Raw genomic sequence first — 11,537 nt, 5'->3', positions numbered from 1 at the left:
GAGGACGGCCTCCACCACAGATGATGGGCCGACCTGAGTGTGAGCAGGGCAGAGATAGGGAAGTCTTTATTTAAACAATAAACTTTTTTTTTTTTTTGAGAGGTTTTCGCTATAGGGCACATGTGCTCGCCAGAAAGACAGAGACAGAGAGACAGAAAGTGAGAAATTACCCCCCAGGGGGATGGCCACGCCGCAATTCCCTTCTCCTCCATTCTCCTCTCGGGATCTTGGGCACACATGCACACGTGCCCGGCGTGAGTTTAAGCCACCAGTCCAGGACTCGAAACGCGGTTGACTACATGGGAGTCCAGCAATGTAACCATTATGCCAACTACTGGTCCCGATAAACTCATTTTGAAAGTTTACTTATTTATTTCTTCCATGAACAAGAGATAGTATCCCCACCAGGGTCTCGGCATTATGATCCATTCTCAGCTCCAGCCAGTCCTGGATGGTGGGCATGCACATGTTCAGCATACTCTCGGGGTCTCCAAGTGCAAACCTGAAACCCACCCATGTAGGCTATTCTCACAGACTGTCATATTTTACCACTGTGCCACCATTTGGCCCCTAAATGATATAATTACTAATGCTGATCTTTCAGAACTTCATACAAGTACACATGTAATACTTATTTATTTAGAGAGGTTTTTGCTATAGGGTGTGTGTGCTCACCAGAAAGACAGACAGAGAGACAGAAAGTGAGAAATCACCCCCCGGGGGATGGCCACAATCCCTTCTTCTCTGTTCTTTTCTTGGGATCTTGGGCATGTACGTACATGCGCCCGACGTGAGTTTAAACCACTTGGTCCGGGACTCGAACTGCAGTTGACCACATGGGAGTCCAGTGACATAGCCATTACGCTAACTGCTGGTCCCGCAAACCTTACTTTTTTAATGGTCACTGTTCGTGTTCTAAAATATGACCAGTGTTTATCAATATTACATGTGGGGACCAGCAGTTGGCGTAATAGCTATGTTGCTGGACTCCCACGTAGTCGACTACGGTTCAAGTCTCGGACCCGGTGGCTTAAACTTATGCCAGGCACGTGTGTGTGTGCGTGCTCAAGATCCTGAGAGGAGAATGGAGAAGGGATTGCGGCATGGCCATCCTCCCTGGGGGGTGATTTCTCCCTTTCTGTCTCTCTGTCTCTCTCTGTCTTTCTGGTGAGCGCATGCGCCCTATAGCAAAACCTCTCTGAAAAAAAAAAAAGAAGTAAGGTTTGGGGCCAGCAGGTGGCATGATGGTTGAGGGTGCTGGACTCCCACATGGCTGATCATGGTTCGAGTCCTGGACCTGGTGGCTTGTTTTCTCACATTTTTCTCTCACCCTCTCTCAGTAAATAAATAAATAAATAAATAAATAAATAAATAAATTTAAATAAAATAAGTAATTCTTTAAAAAAAAGTAGTAAGGTTTTAACAGGATGGAGAACAAAACAAGTTGTCATTTACAGCTGATGAGAAGGGAGGCTGGAACAGCCTTTCTGGAGGGCAGCTGGAAGGTTCATCAGAGAGCAGTGCACAGACCTTGATCCTGTGAACTACACTAGAAGGAATTTCCTGGCTGTGTGCCTGTGTGTCCACTCCAAATGGAAAAAAAATCAGAAAGAACATAAACGTCATCAATGGAGGATTACTTGATTAAAACTCATCAATGCAGGAGCATTCTAGGCTGTTGTTAGGTGTATAAAATTGCTGAGATTATAGTGTTTTCGACCGTCATTAACAGTGATTTTTTATCTTGTTCAAGCTATCATATTAAGGATGAGGTAGATTTCTTTATGTGCCAATATGAAAAGACGTTAAGCAGGAAAAAAAGCAAAGTACCATAGAGTATGGATTGATTGATATAGTTTTTATAGGGGGTGCCAATGTATGTTATGTATATGCATAGATATTTCTAGAACCTTCTACCAGAAACTGCACCAACATTGACATCCTCATGGAAAACTCCTACATGCTGGGAAGGAGGGCTTTTGTGTCTTCACACCTTTCTTCTTGATTTGTATTTTTTATCTTGGCCTCTTTTTCCTTAGTTATGAGAGCCATACATATTCACTGCAGAATATTATAAGTATGGATAGGTGAAAGAGAGCCCCACTCCTAGAAAGCTCCTCTGTTGGCCTGTATGATCCTCTTGAAGTTTTTCTGTGCTCTAGCCAGAATTGTGAAGGGCAGAACTGTGCTGTATGTTGTGTGTGCTCATCTGATCTTTCTTCTTAGTACGCTTTCCAGCATCTCAGAAAGGTCTCAGTCTAGGCAGCACCTTTGGAGGACTAGGTAGCCTTGGACCTGTGCTATCTTGGACCTCAGTCTCCTCCCCACTTTGGGTCTGAAAGGGGGGGGCTGACTGCAATGTCCAGGAACACTGGGCAAGGCAGGTCTTACCTAGCAGCCTAGGCCCCCTACCTGCACAGGCTCACCTGCCTCCTATCTGCAGGTGTAGAGCAGGGCCTGGCAGTACGGCCCTCGTTGGAGAGCTTGCTGGCGGCCAGCAGCCACATGCTGAAGGAGGTGTTGGACAGCCCTTTTGTTGACCCACTCAAGAACCTGAGGCTTCCACGGGAACTGAACCCCAACAAGAAGTACAGCTGGATGCAGAAGAAGGAGGAGCGGGTGAGCTGTTAGGGGTTTTCTTCCTGTCTCTGGGCTAGAGGTAGGGACAGGAGTCTTTTCCACAAAGATGCCATCTTGCCTGGGATGTGGCTGACGTGGCTGCTTTGGAGTCAGAAGGGTCTAATTTGCATCCAGCTTCTTTCACTGACTCCATGTGGTGGGCAAGTCATTTTCCCTTTTTGGGCATCACTTTATCACATCAGGCATGTCATGTGGGCAGCATGGTTCTGCCCTTTGCTGCCTGTGGGGCCTTGGCTAGTGGCTTCTCCTCTGTGAGTCTCCATTTACACATGAGAGCACCCCTGCCCTCACTGACTGAGCAGTTCTTACACGCAAAGTGTGCCGTGCTTTACACGCACCAGCTACTTTAGTGCTGTCATTGCCTGCGAAGCCGGCATCATGGTCCCTAGCATAGAGTCCAGGGTCACAGCTAGTGATGGGATTGCGGCGGCGATCTTTGTGGCCCCAAATTCTCAGCTTTCACCATACACCTCTTACCATCCTCCCTGTAAGTGGGTGCCTGGCAGGAGGAGAGGAGTGTCAGCTTCCTCATCCTCCTCCTCTCCCTGTGCCCCTCTAGATGTACGCCATGAAGTCCTCCTTGGAGAACATGGACGCCCTGGAGCTGGACTTCCGGATGCGGCTGGCAGAGGTCCAGCGGCAATACAAAGAGAAGCAGCGTGAACTGGTGAAGCTGCAGAGACGCCGTGATTCTGAGTGAGTGTGCCTCCAGCCCACACGTTGTGGGGCAGGCCCCACCAGACCTGTCAGGCAGAGGCAGGTGGGCATCCTGGTCTGTGCTCTTGTAGGTGCTGGTGCGCAGTAGGTCAGCTGTGGCAGGCTGTCAGAGTGTGCCTGGACCCAAGTGGTGTGTGTGTGCGTGTGTTTGTGTGTGTGATGTGCCCTTTCTCCACACCCTATCCAACCCCCAGGTTCACAGCCAAGCGTGTGATTCTCTTTAAGGGACAGGCACGAGGAACCCCATAGAAGCTTGGCACGCAGAGGCCCTGGCAGGCCGCGGAAACGGACTCACGCCCCGAGTGCCCTGTCGCCCCCCCGCGAGAGAGGGAAGAGCCGCAACAGTAGCGGAAAGTAAGGCTGGCCCCTCGGTGGGTCGGGGACTGGCACAGAGCTCGGAGGGAGGAGCACGGGCCCCGTGCGGTGCCTAGAGCAGCACCGTAGGGCCTTGAGTCCCGTGGGCTCTGACCTACCTAGAACTGTAGCTCTTAGGAAGCTTGGCGCATGAGGCGAGTGAGCATAGAGCTGGCAGGACGGCCCCGGCCAGGGCATTTCCCAAGCTGTAACTCAAGTGCTTTCCCATCTTCTTGTCACACCTGCTTCCTCCACGGCTGGGGACTAACTCCTGCTCTTCTCCATGCACCTCCTCCCTGTGGAGGGGCCTGCTGTGCTGGGGCAGGCTGACTCATGCTGTCGCTCCATGCCGGACACGTCCATCATGCAGGCCTGATCTGCTGGCTTGCCCTGCCTGAGATCAGGGCTGGCTCCTTTGTGTACCCTGGGATAAGCTCCTCAGTGGCACCTTGAGGGTTTTTTGAGTGTTGGAAAAAAGAGCTTTTCATCTGGGGCAGGGGATGTAGTTCTGGGGCTTCGGTTTACTCTGGATGTGAAGAATAGCACAACCAAATGAAGTCCATAAAGGAAAGGAGCTGGAATGTGTCTTGATTTGGAACAGGAGTCTGGGATAGACACTAGGTGGCCCAGTACCTGGCCTGAAGTCTTCCTCCCTAGGAAGACTTGGGGAGCTGAAGGCACAGTAGAGACACTGGGATAGCCATGGTTCTGCTTGGGAGGAAACAGTCTCAGGAGGCCCCATGTCTTGCAATTAACTTCCTTGGACATTCCTGACTGAAGACGGAATGGAGAGATGATGAAATACCTTCACCAGGCTCCTGGAGAAGATAGCAAGAGACTGGGGCCACGGGCAGTGCAGGTCTAGTGGTCAGGAGTGCAGGCTTCCAGGTTGTTAACTTCCTGCTTTTGAGTCCCGGATTGTCAGGACAGGTGTTAGTTTTTCTAGGCCTTTTCCCTTATCTATAAAAAATAGTGCATAGGGACCAGCAGGTGACACAGTGGTTAAGGTGCTGAATTCCCACATGACTGACCACAAACCATTCAGGTTTGAATCCTGAACCTGGCGGCTTGAAAAATCATGCGGGGCATGTGTGCACGCATGCCTGTGCCCAAAATTCCAAGGAGAGAATGGAGGAGAAGGGATTGCGGTGTGGCTATTCCCCCACCCGCCTTGGGCGGGGAGGAATTGCTCTCTGTCTCTCTGTCTCTCTCTCTCTCTGGTAAGCATATGGACCCTATGGCAAAAACCTGGAAAAAAAAAATAGTACATAAACAAAGCGTTGTTTTGTGGCCAAAAGAAAAGGCATGAACCCGGTATAAGACACAGCACTGAGTAAAGACGAGCTGCTTTTCTAACTACTTGAACAGCTTCAGCTTCAAGCAGGCAAGAAGAGCCTTGGAACCAGGCCCACATCCCAACTGCCCATGCTCACAGGATGTGGGAGCCCAGAGTATAGCTCCTTCTTCATGAAGATTCTTGACCTTAACTCCCCTTACCTTGGTGGATTTCCTTTCTGACCCTTGTTCTTGGCATGTTTTGTTAAAGAGGTATCCAACTGTGCAAAGTTGTGTGTGTGTGTATGTGTGAAAGTTCACAAGAGAGAGAAGCCAGCTGACGATGCTGACTTGTTTTTTTTTTTTTTTTTCCTTCCTTCACATTAAACTCTCATTCTGCCTCATTCACAAATATCCCAGAATTCTAGCATTGTAGTTTTACAAGATCTGTCTCCCTAGACTCATTACTCTGTCCTTATTGTTTGTGCCTCAGTATCCAGAGCCCAATCCAAGGACCATGAGGGTGAACCCCCAGCCCTCAAGTGTTGCCTGGCCAGGGTGCTAATCAGTGGTACATCTGGGTTTCAGGCTGAGCAGCAAGTCCCTGCTGACATCGGATGACTACGAGCTGGGAGCAGGGATAAGGAAGAGGCACAAGGGGCCTGAGGAGGAACATGATGCCCTCATTGGGATGGGGAAAGCCAGGGGGAGGAACCAGACTTGGGATGAGCACGAGGCCTCGTCTGACTTCATGAGTCAGGTCAGTAACCGATCTTCAGGTGTGCTCTGATCCTGGGGTACAGGGTCTAGAGGGAATGCCAGAGTTCACGCTCCCTCTGCCGGTCTGTTGGCCACAATTGCTGCACAGAAACTGTTGAAATGGCTGCCTTAGTGCTGGAGCGACTCTTCTCCAGTCTTCCTTATTGTACAGAGGGGGAAACGAAGGCCCAGAGGTAGCCAAGGACTTACCAAAGAAACACAGCCTCAGAGGTGGAGGCAGAGCTAAAGGCAGCACCCTTTCATGTGCTCTGTGACCCTTTGCTCACACCAAGCAGGGAAACTGCAGTTCTTAACCAAATAATGCAATTACTCTGTTGTTTTAACAGTGTAATTGTTTAATGAGTAGCTTTACCATTCTTAGTTTTAAGAAACAAGGGCTGGGTGCCATTGCAATTTCCTCTGTGAACTCTCCAGGGGTAATGGGGTGAGAGCCAACTCCTTGATTTTTCTCGTTTCTGCAGAGCATTGAAAACACCCACTTAAAGCCCTTGTCTCTAAATACTAACTACCTTGTCATCCCTCCCTGTAAAGCCCTGTGCAGAGAATGTCTGGTTTATTTGGCCATCAGAGGGGATAGTCACATAGGAAGACTGGGTTCTGGAAGAGAAAAAGAGCCAGTTTGGACATCAGGATCCTTTTCACTTTCAAACTGTGGTGAGGGACGTTACTGTTGTTTAAATGACACTGTCCCAACTGTTTTTTTCCTTATGAAATGCTACCTGATTAAAGAAAACAGATAACATGCTCAAATGCAAGGCATTAATGGCTTTCAAACTGCACATTTCACTTCAACAAATGACTACAGTTGACGATAGACATGCAAGCAGGAATTTAATCTGTGAAATCTCTAATCGTTCTTTCTGCTTCAGGCATCCAAAGCACACTTGAGGCATTTTCTTGGCAGCTTCAGCCCGTTTAGTGTGACGGCTGGTTTAGACTGTGCAGCAGGCTTTGTCAGCTGCTGTAGGTGGTTGAGATGAGCAGATCAGCCATGCTGCAATCTGGGTTTTCAATCTTGGTTCCCTTCCTCCTCCCTTAATCCAGCTGCCTTCTCCATGCCATTGACAGCTCTGCTGCTTCAAGTGCTTCCTTAGGAGGTCCCAGGCAGTGCCACAGAAAGAGCAGAAACACCAGTGACAGTGTTAATTGTAACTGAGATAACAGCTACTTAATAGGTGGTACCTGTGATAAGGCATTGTCTTACGTGCTTGATGTGCCTTGTCTCAGTGCATCTTCAGAACAACTCTGGGAAACCCAGACATAAACACCCCTGTTTTACAGAGTGCAAGAACTGAGGCTAAGAGTTAAGTGACTTGCCAGCGGTCACAGAGGCAGGTGGGGAAGGACTGAAGCCCAAGCTCCTTGTAGCTTGTGCATGAAACCCGCTAGTATGTTTTGCCAAATATCCCCAACTCCGTCATCCAATTTCCCTCTCTAGCTGAAGATAAAGAAGAAGAAGATGGCCAGCGACCAAGAGCAGTTGGCAAGCAAGCTAGACAAGGCCCTCTCCCTCACAAAGCAAGACAAGCTGAAGTCGCCCTTCAAGTTTTCGGACAGTTCTGGGGGGAAATCGAAAACCAGCGGGGGCTGCGGCAGGTACTTGACTCCTTATGACAGCCTGCTGGGCAAGGACAGGAAGGCATTGGCCAAAGGCCTCGGCCTGTCTCTGAAACCCTCCAGAGAAGGTAAACACAAAAGGGCTGCCAAAGCCAGGAAGATGGAGGTGGGGTTCAAGGCCAGAGGCCAGCCCAAGACGGCCCATTCTCCGTTCACCTCGGAAGTGAGCAGCTACTCCTACAGTAAGTAGCAGGCATCGTGCTGCCTCCGAGCTGTCTCTATCCTCTACTCTTTAACCTTCCTCTTCCTTTTCTTGCTCCGGGATGCTCCAAGGCTTCTTTAGGCTTCCAGGCTGGAAATGGTCTCCTGAAGCAGAAGTACTTGTGATTGGCGGGTGTCGTGCTGGGGTGGTGCATGTGATTGGTGGGCATCCTTGATTGGTGGGTGGAAACGGATGTCCTCCTGCCCTTGTACCTTCCCACCTCTTGCTGTCTGGGGTCCGCCCTGGTGGTGGCTTTGGGCGGTGTAGAGTTTGTGGCTGCTGGCCTGCAGGGGCCTGGTCTGCAACTGCTCTTCGCAAGTCTTAGAGATGATGGGCCTCCCCTGCCCGCAAGAAGCCGACCTCCTGTGCAGATGACAGGCCTGTAATGAAGCGTTAGCGAAAACAGCACTTCTGGAGCGGCACTGTGCTGCACGTGGAATGAAGGGCTTCATGGTTGCTGTTTCGTTGTGTCGGTGGCAGTCCTACCGGCGGTTACCCCTGTCGTTAAGGATGCTGGTCTCGAAGAGGTTGAGGGAAGTGAGTGTGCTTGGGTGAGGAGCGTCGAACGTGGATTAAACCTTCAGTAGTTCTGCCCAACGGGCCCACCCTACGGAACTTCCTGTCATGATGGATGTGTTCCACGTCGGCCCTGTCCAATGCAGGAGCCCTAGGCCACGTGTGGCTATTGAGAGCACTCGAAATGAGCAGGGGTGGGACTGAGGGACAGTTTCATTTCCTTAACTGAAGCCCTTGTGGTTCTCTCAAGGGAGGCAGCTCTCCCTGGCCTTTCCCACCCAGAACCTACTGCCTGACAGGCAATAGGTGTTCACTTAGCGTTTGTGGATGGAGCCCCTCCTCCCCAAAGCAGTCAGGTAGGAAGGATGCAGCTGCTGCAGGAGGGCCAGGAGGGGCTTCTTGGGTCCTGGCCCATATCAGGTCACAGGCCCTTTGGAGGTGGAGGGCTTTGTCAGCCCCTTCCTGGTTGTGTGTGTCCAGGACTTTGATTGGCTCCACCTGGCTTATTGGTGGTGATGAGGGGAGGCATTTGAACATGAGTGCAAAACACGGACACGTTTAATGTTATGATAAAGTGAGTGCTCTTAAGGGAACAAAATTCAAGTGTTTATGAATTCGGTGTTAAAATATCATCACCTGCCTCACAGGGCTGTTGGGAGCCTTGTGTGAGCTCCTGTGGACAAAGAGCTGAAGGTGGCACCTCGCACGGGATAAAGCTGTGTTTTTTTTAGGGGCGTGTGTGTTTTGCTCGCCATGGACTGGTGGGTCTTCAAGATTGATGCCCCGAGGGGCGTGAGGAGGCTTATGGTTTGTGCCTTGTGTGCTGAGGGTATGCGAGATTGCTGTAGCATCAGTGCCCCTCCAGTTTGGATGAGTGTGCTCAGGAAGCACGGCACCTAGGCCCCTGGCCAGTGTGTGGACATGGGGAGAGGGGGACTGTCCGAGACATACAGCTCTAAAGGGGATGAGAACGACTTTTCCTTTGCCCTTTCCATCTCTGCTTATTTTGGGAAAATGAATAATGGCAAATTGTCAGTTTAACTCTGCTAGGCTTTTGTCTGAAACACTGCTGTCAGGGCGCTAACGTTACGACAAGGAAGTCAGCAGCCCCCGAATCCAGCTATGATATGCAGCTGGCTGTAGAGAGCTCCTATTTTTATTTGTTTTTATAATTGGCTATCCTGCAATTTTTGGTTGAGAGGCATGCAGGGTCACAAACAGGTGGAAATATTTGCCAGCAGAGAGATGCTGTGTTGGCAGGAGGTGGAAGAGACAATGGTGCCCTCTTGGTTTTCAGTTGGGACTGTAGGGGATTGGTGGCATGCCTAGAGAGTTCTTATGGGATGCCAAGTTAATTGTTGTGGCCTAGTGGCATCTCCAGCCTAGGATGTGTGCTCGAGGAGTGGGTTGGAGCACATGAGAGGAGAGCTATGGATAGTGGGCAGGCAGGGGCTGGCAGCTTGTGCTACCTCAGAGCTGCCAGGCCGTCCTACAGTTGGGGTCTTGGTTGGAGTGGAAAGTGGATGTTGGTGGAAGCAGCCAGAGGCCCCCCTCTCCCTACCGTGTGTGTAGTTTTTTTTGGACTTGGAGGCGGCAGGCGTTGCCAGAGCTGTAGCTGTGTTGGTTAATGTTCCTCCCATTTGGAGTGGATTTTAGCAGATCAAGAGGATTACTGTCTTTGGCTGTGGAGCCCATTCTTCCCATCTTGCTCAATGGCCCGTTATACAAAACGGACCAAAATGGCGTGAGGTGTTTGGGTTGTAGCTGGAATAGGCCAGAACTGAGCCTACCTAACGGGGCCCCCTTCCTAAAGCTTGCTGATCCTCTTCCAGGAAGATCTGGAAGCCCCTGGCCTCAATTACGCAGTCAAGCCAGAGACTTATGGTAAGCCAGCAATGCTGGTAACCAGCTATCTGACTGAAAGGAAAAAAAATAAAGAAAGAGCTTGGCGGAGAGTTCCCTAGGCATAACGTCGTTTGTCAGTTTTCTTGGTGTAACTACAAGGGACTTCAAAAAGTGCATGGAAAATGGAATTAAAGAATAAGTTTAGGGCCATCCTGTGGCATGGTATTTAAGATAGTTGGATCCCACATGATCGACTGTGGTTTGAGTACTGGACCTGAGAGCTTAAAGACACACTGGGCATATAGTGCATGTGTGCCCAAAATCCCGAGAGGAGAGTGGAGGAGGAGGTACTGCTGTGTGGCCACTCCCCCCACCCCAGGATGCTTCCACATTTATCCTCTCTTTATTACTCTGGTGAGCATATGTGCCCTCTCACAGATTAAAAAAATAAAAAGTAAAAGTTTATTTTGGTGCAAAAGTTCCTGAAATCCATACATAGTTTCTTTATAATATGCCTTTCACATGCACTTTTAAAGAAAGCGAAGTTCTTCTGTGAGTCAAAAGAGATAGGTATCCCAAACCTCATCACTACCTGGCGTATATAGGGAGGTTCTGGGACATGAACCCAGGACCCATAAAGGGGGTCCAGCTCCATTACTGCACCACCACTGTTTGGTCCCTCCATGAACTTTTTTTTTTTTATTTTATTTAACTTTATTTATTATAATTTGACGAGAGAGAGAGAAAGTGAGAAAGCAAGCTTCCAAGTCTGGGACTCAAACCGCAGTCGTCCATGTGGGAGTCCAGTGCCCTTAACCACCTCGCCACCTGCCAGCCCTGGTTCTTCCATGAACTTTTAAAGTCCCCTTGTACTCTCATCATGGCCTGTTTCCAGGTATCATAGTGATTTTGCTTAGGGAGCTGGGGAGAGGTGCGTATAGTTGGCAGCTGTGAGCCTGTCTCTTCCTGGGCTGTGGCCTTCCCTCAAAGGAGGCCCTGTGCTGTGTGCAGTCCCATAGGATAGAGGGAATCATGCAATAGTGGCCTCTAAGACCAGGGGAACGGCATTCCAGAGAGCAGGGTTCCTCCCTTCCCCCCAGTGCGTGGTGAAGGCTGTTTACTGAAGTGGCCGTTCTGGGTGATGCTGGCAGTGTCCTGCCTACAAAAGGCAGGACACTCCTAGGACAAGCTGTGTGATACCTTAGGCTTGGAGGCCTCCTCAGGTGGGAGGTGAGAATCCAGGCCTGGAAGGAGAGCTCGTGGTGTTGCAGCACGGCTTTGTCCACGGCCAGTAGGCACTTGGACCTCTTGTTTCTGGCACGTACCAGTGTGCTCGCAGAACCATCACACACAATAAAATAAAGACACCAGCCCCCTCCTCCCAGCACTCGGGGACTTACCTTTATTAAAAACTACTTTGACTGCAGATACGGACTCAGAGGAAGATGAAGACTTCCTGAAGGACGAGTGGTCAGCCCAGGGCCCTTCCAGCTCCAAACTGACGTCTTCCATCCTGTGTGGCATGGTGGCAAAGAGCAGCAAGCCAGCTGGAGGCCCCAAGCTGACCAAGAGAGGCCTGGCGGGCCCCCGG

At 50.3% G+C, this 11,537-nt stretch overlaps 1 protein-coding gene across 1 annotated transcript in view; it reads left to right on the top strand.

Moving 5' to 3' along the window:
- Positions 1 to 11,537, top strand: part of TNRC18 (trinucleotide repeat containing 18) — a 109,093-nt gene that overhangs the window by 52,011 nt on the left and 45,545 nt on the right. Inside the window, exons 12-17 of the mRNA XM_027770010.1 lie at positions 2,444 to 2,619; positions 3,200 to 3,336; positions 3,583 to 3,711; positions 5,575 to 5,746; positions 7,205 to 7,565; positions 11,374 to 11,527. Of these exons, the coding sequence (XP_027625811.1) occupies positions 2,444 to 2,619; positions 3,200 to 3,336; positions 3,583 to 3,711; positions 5,575 to 5,746; positions 7,205 to 7,565; positions 11,374 to 11,527 (1,129 nt within the window). The remainder of the gene's footprint in view (positions 1 to 2,443; positions 2,620 to 3,199; positions 3,337 to 3,582; positions 3,712 to 5,574; positions 5,747 to 7,204; positions 7,566 to 11,373; positions 11,528 to 11,537) is intronic.

The sequence above is a fragment of the Tupaia chinensis genome, unplaced genomic scaffold, assembly GCF_000334495.1.
Source record: "Tupaia chinensis unplaced genomic scaffold, TupChi_1.0 Scaffold000101_1, whole genome shotgun sequence".
Classification (NCBI taxonomy): domain Eukaryota; kingdom Metazoa; phylum Chordata; class Mammalia; order Scandentia; family Tupaiidae; genus Tupaia; species Tupaia belangeri.
This window is presented reverse-complemented; position numbering and strand designations above follow the sequence as displayed.